The sequence below is a fragment of the Corvus hawaiiensis genome, chromosome 28, assembly GCF_020740725.1.
Source record: "Corvus hawaiiensis isolate bCorHaw1 chromosome 28, bCorHaw1.pri.cur, whole genome shotgun sequence".
Taxonomy (NCBI): Eukaryota; Metazoa; Chordata; class Aves; order Passeriformes; family Corvidae; genus Corvus; species Corvus hawaiiensis.
The window spans coordinates 7536566-7548891 of record NC_063240.1 but is presented as its reverse complement, the minus strand read 5'-3'; the positions used below and the strand labels follow the sequence as shown (position 1 = coordinate 7548891).

At 48.2% G+C, this 12326-nt stretch overlaps 1 protein-coding gene and 1 long non-coding RNA gene across 5 annotated transcripts; one reads left to right on the top strand and one right to left on the bottom strand.

The window, feature by feature from the left end:
- Window positions 1-31: 31 nt before the first annotated feature.
- Window positions 32-8978, bottom strand: TPM4 (tropomyosin 4). 4 transcript variants are annotated; one of them, XM_048288003.1, is made up of 9 exons: window positions 8656-8978; window positions 6553-6678; window positions 3308-3441; window positions 2919-3036; window positions 2430-2500; window positions 2169-2244; window positions 1812-1874; window positions 1661-1730; window positions 32-439 (listed from the first exon to the last, which is right to left on the bottom strand). In XM_048288003.1, the coding sequence occupies exons 1-9, from the start codon at window positions 8767-8769 to the stop codon at window positions 357-359; spliced, it is 855 nt and encodes a 284-aa protein (XP_048143960.1). In that variant the 5' UTR covers window positions 8770-8978; the 3' UTR covers window positions 32-356. The 4 variants fall into 4 exon arrangements, with proteins under 4 accessions (XP_048143960.1, XP_048143962.1, XP_048143961.1 ...); XM_048288004.1 differs by lacking the exon at window positions 32-439 and adding an exon at window positions 922-1153 and having other exon boundaries at window positions 8656-8977; XM_048288005.1 differs by lacking the exons at window positions 6553-6678; window positions 8656-8978 and adding an exon at window positions 5441-5620.
- Window positions 1724-4282, top strand: LOC125317872. The gene is made up of 2 exons (XR_007200216.1): window positions 1724-2067; window positions 3288-4282. It is a non-coding gene; the product is annotated as an uncharacterized LOC125317872 (long non-coding RNA).
- Window positions 8979-12326: the final 3348 nt, after the last annotated feature.

Sequence of the window (12326 nt, the reverse complement as noted above, 5' to 3'; positions counted from 1 at the left end):
AGCCGAACAAAAAGCCGCGAGGAGGCCTCAGTACTGTGAGAAAGTGTTTAATATGAAACGGCAGGGACAGGGGCCCGCGGGGGTGGCACCACCGCTCGGGCGCAGCTTCTACCGGGGTTTATATAAAAAGACTAACGAACCGTGAGGAGCAGCCACGGGATGGGACACGCACGGCCCCGGCGCGGCTGGGGCTCCCCGGGATGAGATGGCCCCGAGGGACGCCCAGAGCCTGTCGTGAGGCTGTGCTGGTCATAACTTAATTGGCTGTTCCAGGATACAGAGAGAGAAAGGAGAGAGCGATGCAGCGATGCAGGCACAGGGCTGGTTCCTGTTGGTTGCTGTCAGCTCTGCGCTTCTCATATACAGTTCAGTTCATTTAGCGTCTGGTCCAGTGTCTGGTGCAAGCCCAAGTTCTCCTCTTTGGCTTGAGCAAGTTTTTCTAGTGAGAAAGAAGAAAACCACAAGATTTAAATCACATTATTTTATAGCCTTTTCTCTTTAAATAAAATCTGGGGTAACTTACCATCATATTTAAGACACCTTTATATCTGTATCATCAAAATGGGGCCAATTTTTTTAATTGCTGTCCTTTAGAGAGGTTTTTTGGACACGTCTCATGTAATGCGAAAGAGCTGTGTTCTAATGTGTCATTTACAGGACACGTCCTGCTGGGTTTTCCTTGGACTGAGAGGTTTTTAACCAGGCTGGTGGAGCACAAGAAGACGCTGAGTGCGCTTAAAGCTTTTTGCCGACACCCGCATCCCTGGGAACACTAAAATTCAAGTGTTTGCCAGAGCCAGGTCCTGGCCCATCCTGACCGTGTCTTGCCCAACCCTACATGAGGAGCTGAATGTGTTTTCAGCATCATCCCCAGTGTATTTGAGGTGATTTTTACACAAGTAATCCCTGAAAGATGAAGGGTAGAGGTATCGTGTTTTATTGAGCTCAGTTCCCACAGAGGTGGAAGGGTTGCTTGTGGAAGTGGCACAGGAGTGACAGGGATTACAGGCAAGAAAAGCTTGAGAAAACACAGTGAGTGGGAGCCCGCTGTGTCTCCACACAGGGGCAGGTCACAAAGAGGTCATGTCGTTGAGGGCATGATCAAGCTCCTCACTGATGGCTTTGTACTTCAGCTTCTGAGCGTAGAGCTCGTCTGTCAGTCACGAGGGCAGCAGGAACAGGCCAGCAAGAAATGCAGGGAAGAGGCCACAGGAAGAGAACGGAGACAGGCAAAAGGCAACAGCAGCCAAAGGAATTGGGGAAGAAAACAGAAGAAAACAGAGGCGTACTTGAGTATCAGAAGGAAAGCAAAACACCCACAAAGCTGCTTGGTGAGAAGTTTCACCTGTGTGAACTTTTTGTAATCTCACAATTATTTTCCAGTAAGCAGATTAAGTAGGGTTGGGATCTTGAGCCCTTGAGTCCCTCTATCTGTAAGTTGGCCAGAATCAGGTCATTGTTACCAACTTTATGAAAGAAAACGTTTTTTAGGAGAACTTCCACCACACATGGCAGGTGCCCCGTGGACACATCACACCCATCTACCAATATGCCTGACAAGTGCTGCTGTTCTTTCCCAATAAAATCCACCACCCACTCCTAGAATTTGTTCTCTGATTTGAAACTGACCACTTTTAAAGAAACTTGAGTCATTCCATACCTTCCAGGTCATCAATAGACTTTTCCAGTTTGGCAACAGTTCTCTCTGCAAATTCTGCACGAGTTTCAGCCTAAAAAAAGTTGAAATAGCATCACTGGATGCTCCTAAAAAAATTATGCCCAAAGACAGTTTGGGGGATGGCCAAACTTACTTCTTTCAGCTTGTCAGAGAGAATCTTGATTTCTTCTTCATATTTATCTTCTTTTTCCGAGTACTGTGAAAACAATGAACACTCTCCAAGGGAAGTTGTAGCAACAATAATAAAAGTTTATGAAACTGTGACCTATTTATAACCACTTTTCCTTTTACAACAGATGTAAACACCATTTCCGTGCTTTTCTCCTCTCCCCCAGACCTTCAGGCTTGTTTGGGCAGAACTGATGGAGTGGTACCCCACAAGCAGGCAGGTAAAACCTCTCATTTGCTTTGTATTTCTGGTTTATGTCTATGAATTCTATTTACAAGGTTTGGCTTTGCCTGTATCCTTTAGTTTACTGAAAGAACCAACCTTTTCAGACTGAGCTTCCAAAGATTTCAGGTTGTTTGTGACGTTCTTTAACTCCTCTTCAAGGTCACTACATTTACTGTAAGGGGAAAATAAAGTATGAATTACTAGTGTGCCTGTTATGATTTGGAGGAGTCTAAGAAATACAAGGGACAAGTGTACAAACAAGCTTTTTTACAAGTACTAACTACATGCCTGCCTACCAGGAGATTTTTCTAATGAAATGTAGTGTTGACCTTTACTGTATTCTAAAAAGTTACTCACACTTCAGACACCTCTGCACGCTCCTCAGCTCTTTCCAGTTCACCCTCCAAAATAACCAGTTTACGGGCAACCTGTAAAAAGACAACAGCTGCATCAGGCCAGTCTGTAGTTCACAGAATCACACCATGGCTTGGGCTGGGAAGGACCTCAAAAATCATCTCGTTCCATCCCCTGCCACAGGCAGGGACACCTTCCTTAGAAATTTTCATAAAGCACTCGGAAGTACTACGTTCCTGCTTCCTTTGAATAAGGAAATTAGGTTAAAGCATACACCCACAGATGTAACAGCCCTCCCCACTTAGTTAGATTTTGCAGTATTTTTAGCATTAGGTACCTAAGATGCTGCAAATCACTATTAAAATTCCTCCTTGTTGGGACTGTTCCAAGGTTGAAGCATCACCCACTGCCAATTGAACAAAGAGGGACTAAACTGAAGAGTAACGTTATTGTTCATGGCTCTCCTGTAGGTTTAACCCTTCTCCCTTTTACCTCCTCATATTTGCGGTCGGCTTCTTCAGCAATGTGCTTGGCCTCCTTCAACTGCATTTCCTGAATTTCCATTTTCTCTTCATCTTTCATTGCTCTGTTCTCAATAACCTTCATTCCTCTGCAGAAGTCAAAGTATGTTTAATGTAGAAGCATTTTAGCACTTGTAGCTCAACTTCACAAAGTGGAATTCAGTATTTGTAACTGAAAAGTGGCCCATTATGACCACCATGTTCATCAAGGCTAACGGAATTACCCAATCAAGCTTCTAAAAAAGTTCCAAGTCTCTGACCTGCCGTCCACATTAGTATATGCAGATACTAAATTACACAGGAATATTTTATTCATATACATTCATTTTTTAACCAACAGAAAATAAAAAAGGAACATACCTCTCACTCTCATCTGCTGCTTTCTCAGCCTCCTCCAGTTTCTGCAGGGCTGTGGCCAGTCGTTCCTGGGCACGATCCAATTCCTCTTCCACAAGCTGGATGCGTCTGTTCAGAGCTGCCACCTCACCTTCAGCCTGTGTGAAACAACCGCCCAGAACCGGGGTTACACAGGCCACTTGCTGCTGGCAAATGTTCCCAGCTAATCAGTTTCCTTAAAACTGCAACAGCATCTCCCTGGGACATGCAGGGGAGCTCAGGGGCCCTTCTGCCTCTGATTTTTTTGTTTGCTTAAACTGTGGCATCTCAGGAATGTCAAGGTATGGAGTGTGTGCTTGTCCTTTCCTTTTTTAATGGTACTTATCATTCCTGCCACACAAAAAAGGACTACAGGATTGCGAATGGATCGGGGTATTTTTGGAGCACTTCACAGGGCTGCATCTATCCAAAGTTAAAAAATGAACTGTTTCCACGATGGCTTAGTTCCAAAACCTTCACCATTGATTTCTCTGCCCTTGGTTTCATCCAGTGACACCCTGTCACAGCTCACTGTGAAGTCTGAGCCAGTTCCTGATCCATCCTGGCTCCCGAGCCTGCAAACACTGTAGAATCTACGTGGTCAGCTGGGCACAGACAGTGGCCTTGGCATGGCAGAGTCAGGCCTTTTTTGGGACAAAATTAGGTATGTTCTTAAAATAAGTTCACTTTGCTTCCTGCGGTACTTAAGGAATTAGGCAGGATGCATTTATTAATAATAAGATCTGTGTGTGTATTATTGAATAAACTGCACAGTAATTGGAACACTATTGACATATAAAAAACCAGACTAGCTAATAAATGGAAGAGACTGCTAGGAGAAATGCTCCATACAGACAACATGGACAAATTGGTGTCCATAAATATGTGTTTATTATATTTATTATATTATTTAATTGCTTGTTTTTGAAGGAAAATAAAGCCCCACTTAATTAACTGCCAGGTTTGTGCACTTTATTGTCCCCACATCCGAGGAGGATTGCCATATACAAGATTAACTTTTTTTCTTTCCAAACGCTTTTACGGGATATAGACCCTGGAAGGGCAACTGATTTATGCTTTATGTTAGAACACTTGGAAGAAAATAAGTGTTTTGCTGCAGTTTAGCAAATTTGGTCACTGACCACTCCTAAGCTAGACAAAGTGGTTTCCATTTGCATCTGAGCCATCTTGGAAAGGAGTTCAGTGGCTACTCCAAATGGAAGCTGACCCAGGATTCCTCTAGTCATAAATTATCCAACATTTCATCTGTTTTTACCCAGTGCTGTGTTTAACTTCCCGATTTATACACAAGGCATCGATCATGTAAAAAACTGGCATCTGTTCTGTGGCAGCAACTCCTTCCACTAGACAGGGTACTTTTAAGTCACATTTTAATTCAGCAGGATTCCAAAGCTATGAAGCCGGGGCCACTGGGAATCTGGGGTGAGCCTGGCTCCACCTCTCCCAGCAGCAGCCCGCAGTCCTTATACGGTAAAACTAACTCGCTGACATGTGATAAAATAGCAGGAAGATGCCGGGAAGGCTGATCGCACACAAATCTAAGTGAAACCAGCTGTCCAACCCCGGGAGAGCCGCACGCTAGCGGAGAATTCGCATTTCTCTGTGAAAACCAGGAGGTTAAAGTTATTTTTCAGCAGTTCGGACATTTCCCAGCTGTGCCGAAACCAGCGGTGCGGCGCCGAGAGGCGGGAACTCCCCGCTCCGTGTCATGCGGCGCTTTTCCCTAATTAAACAGCCATTTCCTACTAAACCCGCTCCCCAGTGCCGGTCGGTGCTCGAGCGCCTTTTCCGCAGGGATGGGCCCCAAAGCGCGATAAGCAGAGGGCGCCGGGGCCGAGCCGCCGCCGCGCCCGGTTCCCCCGCGGGACGGGACGGACGGGACGGAGCGGGCGCTGCGGCAACGCCGGCGGCTCCCGCGGAGCGCAGCGGAGCAGCGCGGGGACAGCCGAGGGATGGAGGCAGCCGGCGGCCAAGCCATCATCCCGCAGCAGGGAAAGCCGGGCACGCCCCAGCGAGAGAGAGCCAGAGACAGGAAGGAAGGAGCAGCCCGGGAGAGAGCGACCGAGAGAGGCGAGCAGGCAGCCCGGGCGGTCTCACTTTCTCCCGCAGGTCCCGTTCCAGGTCCAGCTCCCGCTGGAGGACCTGGGCGCGATCCTCCGCCTCATCCGCCTGTTGCTGCAGGCACTGGATCTTCCTCTTCACGGCTTCCAGGGAGCTCGGCGCGGCCATGGGCGCGGCGCGGACGGCGGGCTGCGCGCGGCGCTGCTGCACGTGGCGGGCCCGCGCCTTTCAATGGCCCGATGACGTCACGCGGCTGGAGGTGGTGACGCAGCGCTGAGGAGGCGGCGCGGGCAGGGCGGGACAGGCGCGCCCGGGGCCGGCCCGCGTCCGCCCGGCCCGCGTCCGCCCCGAGGGATGCAGCCCCCGGCAGCCGCGCCCCGGGGCCGTCCCGCCCGTCCCCCGTCCGCCCCGAGGGATGCAGCCCCCGGCAGCCGCGCCCTGGGGCCGTCCCGCCCGGCCCCCGTCCGCCCCGAGGGATGCAGCCCCCGGCAGCCGCGCCCCGGGGCCGTCCCGCCCGGCCCCCGTCCGCCCCGAGGGATGCAGCCCCCGGCAGCCGCGCCCCGGGGCCGTCCCGCCCGGCCCCCGTCCGCCCCGAGGGATGCAGCCCCCGGCAGCCGCGCTCCGCGGGCCCCCCGGCCGTCAAAAGGCGAGGTTTTCACTCTGCTACTGGGCCCTGCCCGCGCTTCGTCACTGCCACAACGGAGCGGGGTGTGGTGGGGAGCCTGGACTGGTCTTTAACCCTGCCGTGGGGATGAAAGGAAAGGGCATCCTTATGCCTCGGCATAGTTCTGCTGCCGTCCCATTTTCCTTCAAAAGTCACCATTTTGTTTACTTCTATTAAAGGAGGTTTCTCCTTTCCTAAAGAATTTCCATCCGTTTTGGGGGAGGGGGAAGGCCCCCCAGGGTCCCTTCAGGGGGTCCCACCAGGTACCCATCGAGCCTCAAGTGGTGCCGGCTCCCGGGGGCAGCTGCATGTGCCATGGTCTCGGTGCAGAATAGCCCCGCTCCCTTTAGCAGAGGGGAGAGGAGATTAAAACCCTGCACCGTAACCCTGCCTTTCTATCCCCGGCAAAATGCATGTGATCAGTGAAGTGCATACAAAATACACAGGGCAGAGTTACAGGCAAGTGTTAGCCATGGATACGTACATCAGTGGCCTTCTTCTCAGCCTGCTCCAGTTTCTCTTGGGCATCTTTGAGAGCCTCTGAGTACTTATCCAGCTCATCTTCAGTTCCTTTCAACTTCTTCTGCAGAGCTACCAGCTCATCCTCTACCTTTCAAGAGAAAGAAATCCCAAAGTGAGCATACTGTTGTAGTATCAGTTACAGTTTAATATGATAAAACCACTCTTTACTATTAGTTTTAACCCAATATAGCACACAAAAAGTCACAAAAGACCGGATCAAAGTTCTGCTGGTGAGAGTAGTCTGAGAATGACTGGTAGCAGTTGCCAGGGAAAGATCATTAAAAACGTGTCATCCTTGAACAACATTCCCTGCCAGCACACACACAGGATCTGGTTTAATACAGAACTTGGTATAAGCCCTTTTTCACCTCATTCTTATTTTGGACTGCCTGCAGCAGTTTTGCAGTGTAATTATAGATGTTTTTAAATTATGTCCTTGTGTTTCTTCTAACTCTATTACCTGGTGATTTTTCAGGAAACTATTCAACTCCTGTACAGCTGGGAAAAAAATTAGTGGTCCTTCCTTAAGGATCTTTGTGCGTGGTTCAGGACACTTCAACCCAAATGAGATACTCTGGATGTGGGAGGGAACAGGGCTGGCCTTGCTATAGGTGGGACTCGGGGACCTCGGGAGGTCCCTCCCAGCCTGGACTATTCTCTAACTGTGGCCCAACACGATATGCTTCATTACGCCATGAGGCTCAGACTCCTCCATACCATATAAATCCATATTGTTCACTAGAATGGTGCTATTTATAACCTGCTGGGAGACTGTTTAATCACAAACTGTCTCATGCTCCCTGAAGAATTCACGTTATCAAAGGCTTGCTGCTGATAAGGGTGGGCCTGCAAACCCATCTGCTCCATTCTTCCATTTGCAACACAAAACAGCTCAGTCTGTTGAGACACTGATTTATCCATTTAGCTCCAGCTTCACAGAAATTTACTCTATCAAAATAGTTTGTGTTTTGGTGTACTTCCTTAATTTTAGTTTCACTGATAGTTTTAAAGACATTTTTGGTAGTGCTATTCTGGAATGTTGTTACATTGCAGAGAGTAACCAGACAGTGTGAGAGAACTGCAAACCTTGCTTGGATGTTCTAACAGAGGGACAGTGAGCAGCATGAAGCTGATGCTGGCTTTGTGTATGAATATTAAAATAACTATTTGATTGCTGTGCCCACATTAAAAAAAAAAGCTGAAAATTTTGAGACAATTCAGAAAAGAGGAGTAAGATCAAAGATTTATTTTTCTAAAGAAGAAGAAATATTAGGCCAGATGAATGCTTGTAACATATTAGAGCAGTGTGGAAGATGTAGAAGCAGCCAAATTTAGAGAACATAAAAAGGAAAGATGTGGTACTTTTACAAGAAGTTCTGTAAAAACTTGAGTGTAGTCAGCTAACATTTCAAGATCATTCTGGAAATACTAAAGCCCAAATAGGAGACAGACACCCAGAATAAAAACAGTGGAAAGCAAAAGAATATGAAAATGTTATCACTAGAATTCAGTTAAAAGAAAAGCATTCAAATTAAGGTATTTTTCATTATTCTTGGCAAAAAAAAAAAAAATAAGAGAACATATCTTCTGTTGAGTCTGGGCTGACACCTCTAAGGGGCACTCTATGCACCAAGAACTTGAAGTGAACTTTATTAATTCGCTTCAAGGAGAGGCTTAATTAATGTTTAGACACAGCCGACTCTATTAGGACTAGTCCTACAGGTGTCAAGGTTTACAGCTTTGATTTTAAGTATGTGAAGGCCTTTTTACATGGAATCAAAGCATGAGAAAATTAGGACAATTATGTAAGATTCAAGAAAACTTAGACAAAGTACTGTTAATAATCTGTGGATGGTATTAATTTTGGAAAGAGTGAGATGGCTGAGAAGTTACAGCCTAGTCCTGGCTGTACAAGCATAACAAAAAGGCAAAAAACTTCAAAAGAAGATTAACAGAAAACTGACTTCAAATTATTTTGCTTTCTGAATCAGAACATTGCCACACAGTATTTTGTTACATTTATTTCCACAACACACACACCACCACTGATTTTATTTCCACTTACCTGCTTGCATTTGTCCTCAGCTGCCTTCTTATCCGTCTCAGCCTGTTCTGCTCTGTCAATGGCATTCTCCTTGTCTAACTTCAACATCTGCATCTTTTTCTTGATAGCTTCCATTCTTGCTCAAGGATAGGCTTGATCTGTCACGCAACTAAAAGAATCTGATGAGTAAAATTTTAGATTTTTAACAGCTTGGACAAAGAAAGAAGTTGTACTCAAGCAAGTCACAGGGAAAATGAGCTACAAGTGGTTGTAGAGAGCTTTAAACCCAGAGCCCCCTGGACAAAACCCAGATCTACTGGCCTCTTCTCCGGTGTTCCATGCACAGCCTTTCTAAGGAATGAGCTGGAACAGATTCACTGGAGGAATCTTCACCACTCCATCTCCTTATTTGGGTCCTGTTTTCTTAAAGAGAAAACTGTTTCCATTTTTAAGCTTCTGACAGAAGCAAAAGTGTTGACATATGAACACATGCTTGAAGAAAAGCTGATTAGCTCCCCTTTGTGTGTGCAGAGCAGTTAACAAACCCAGCAGATCTGTGGGGATGGCCTGCCTTCCTGGAATAATGGCATAAGGCTAATGAAGGGAAGGATCTCTTTAGATCATTCCAAAATAAATCCATACATAAAATAAATAAATAATTATAAAAAAAATCTATGCTTAAGAGGTAGCTAAATTTAAGTTATAAAAAGATGCAGGATATGAGACAGCAGAGGTTTTTGCTGTAAAAATAAGCACTGGTGTTAAGGAACTAGCTATAATGTGTGATAGTATAACACATAACAGAGCTCAAATTTAGATGCTAAGTTCAGGCTCAAGGCAAACTCAGTGAGTTTGAATGCCTGTCCTTGAAATTTCCCTCACTAAATACTTGGGGAACTGAACAACACCTGAAGTTGCTGTCTGATGAGCACTGTAAATTATTCTTTCTGCTATGTGAGGGAGTCACCTTCACTCTGTCAGGGAAAAGCAGGCTCAGGAGTAGCTCCACTGACAGAGGACACCAAGCAGAGCATCCAACAGCCCCAGAACAAGCTCTGCTTCCTTTTGCAGCTCTATTAAACACATCCCCAAAATCATTCCACCCCTTCACATGCTCTTGCTGAGCCTCACAGCCCAACACTGCCTTGTCCTGACTGCTCTGATGTACAGCACCTTCCAGGGCAGCCTGACAGCACTTTCTGACTTTGCTATCCTGGGACCTGCATAGAGCCATGGAATATCCTGAGATGGGTCCCGCAGGAATCATCGTGTCCAACCCCTGGCCCTGCACAGACACCCCAGCAATCCCACCCTGTGGGAGTTGCCTGAGAGTGTTGCCCAAACACTCCTGGAGCTCTGCAGCCTTGAGGCGTGACTGTTCCCTGGGGAATATATCTGGTGCCCAACCACTCTCTGGGGGAAGAACCTTTTCTTGATATCCAGCCTTCACATTTCCCCAGTTCTTTCCCCAGTCCAGGTGCTGTTGACCACACGATGCCCCTTCCCTCCTCAGCTCTGCCGTGCTCTGCTCTCTGCAGCCCTGTGCTCCTTCCTGGGTCACTCACAGTCTGAACTCCCTGCACAACCCTTCAGTCCCTCCCTCGCAACTCCTTATAGCATTCCCAGCCATGAGGGCACCAGGATGCTCGGCACAAGACCCAGAACTTCCCCATCCTCTGGGGTTGAGCTGGAACGGCACTGAAGGGCCTCTGGGAGAGACTTTTAAGGAAAAATCTGCCCTTTTTTGAGCTAAACGTGATGGTAAAGCAGATACAAAGCCAACACCAGCCCAATGCCTGTGGCTGGGGTAGAGTTAATTTCCTTCCCAGTGGCGGGTACAGGGCTGTGTTTTGGATTTGTTCTGAACACAGAGTTGAGAATACGGTGGTGTTTTTGTTATTGCTGAGCTTGCACAGAGCCAAGGCCTTTCCTGCCACTTATTTGCCGTGCTGGGGAGGGGGCTGGGGGTCCCTGAGAGGCTGGGAAGGGACAGAGCCAGGATATTCCAGACCATTTGACATCACACTCAGGATATAAATGGGGAGGAGGAGAAGGAAATGGGGGACTTTTGGGAGTGATGGCATTTGTCTTCCCATGTCACCACTCCATGGGATAGGGCCCTGTTCTCCTGGAGGTGCAGAACACCTGCCCACAGGAAGCAGTGAATTAATCCCCTGTTTTCCTTTGCTTGTGTGCACAGCTTTTGCTTTCCCGATTAAACCGTCTTTCTTCCATCCCACGAATTCTCCAGCTTCTACCCTTCTCATTCTCCCTGATCCCACTTGTGGGTGAGCAAGTGTGTGGCTACATGGTGCTGGGGTTTAAACACGACAATGATTTACTGTTGTTTAAATCAAAACTAATCACTCTTACTAAAACCCAGCCTTCTTCCCACCGCCTGATGCCTGCCCACCGCCCCCCACCCAAGATGGCTGCCGCGAGCCCCCCCCCGGGCTGTGCTGAGGCGGCGCCAAGATGGCGGCGCCAAGATGGCGGCGCCCGGGGACTGCGGCTCCCGGCGGGCTGTGGGCGATCGTCCCGCCCAGGCCCGGCCCCGGGCACGGCCCGCACCACCCGCCTTCGCCAGCGGCGGCTGGTGCCCGCTGGAGCCGCAGCTCGTGTCTGCTTTTATGCTTTTTTTTTTTTTTTTTTTTTTTTTTTTGGGGGGGGGGAGTGGTGTTTTACCTTTTTGTTTGTTTGTTTTCATATAAAGACAATAGTCGGAATTTTTATCCGTTGTAAGTTCAGTGTTTGCTTGGAAAACAGCGCTGGCTCTTGCCACTTCGTGTGCGTCTGTGCCCCTCTGCACGCCTCACGTAATTAAATGTGCTTTTTCTGGGTACCTCCGCGGCAAGGTGGCCCCCGGGCACTTTTTTAGTCCAATTCCAATGATTTTTAAGCTGTTCTGTGATTTGAACAGTGGAAGGTAAAATCACATAAGTCCTCAGCTTGGAAGGTGTTTAGGGCATAGGGGTGAAGCACTGTGTTATCAGCGTTTCCAAACCTTCAGAGATGTCATTAAAGCCCAATAAACCATGTTAATCACGATCACTTGCACCTCTCGTCCTCCTGCCCTGGGAGTTTGCTGGTCGAGGGCAAGTAGGTACTGCAGGGGTTTGGGGGTGAAACCCCAAGGACCACAGGGTGATCCCAGGACACACGTGGGGTCATGGCAGCCACGACCGTGCTGCAGCTGCCTCTTCAGCACAGCCGTGGTGATCCCCACCAGCTTTCTTTGGGACAGATTATTAAAGATACACCTTTAATAAATTTCCTCAGCTGGCTGCAGCCCAGTGGTCCAGCTCACACTGGTCCTGTCTGTTCAAACCAGCTGGCTGTGTTTTGTGGCTCCTTCGGGGCTTCCTTCCCTCAATCATGCCATCCTGCCTTCAGACCTGTTTCACCTCGTGGTCCTGCATGCTGCAAGGCTGGATGTGCCACAGGCTCTCTGTCTCAAGAGGAGCACGTTTTGGGGTGTAGTTTGAAGACACAAGGGGAGGCAACAGAGGGGGGACTGTGTTAGCCCTGTTTGACCCAACACATGTAGGAACTTGTGGGCTGGAGGCTGATGCGAGGCTGTGCACGCTGCTCCTGGGGACTACAGCTGCTTGTTCCCTTAGGTGTGCATTTTGAGCTGTTCCTGTGGCTGCTCTCACAGCCGCTTTATAATTTCTATGATTGAGAGAAGCACA

Excerpts from the sequence above, each read along its gene's own strand:
- TPM4 (XM_048288003.1), bottom strand. The coding sequence starts at position 8,769 with ATGGAAGCTATCAAGAAAAAGATGCAGATGTTGAAGTTAGACAAGGAG. Across the intron at positions 6,679-8,655 it reads CTGAGGACAAATGCAAGCAG|GTAGAGGATGAGCTGGTAGC; the intron begins GTAAGTGGAAAT and ends TTCTCTTGAAAG. Across the intron at positions 3,442-6,552 it reads CTGAGAAGAAGGCCACTGAT|GCTGAAGGTGAGGTGGCAGC; the intron begins GTACGTATCCAT and ends TGTTTCACACAG.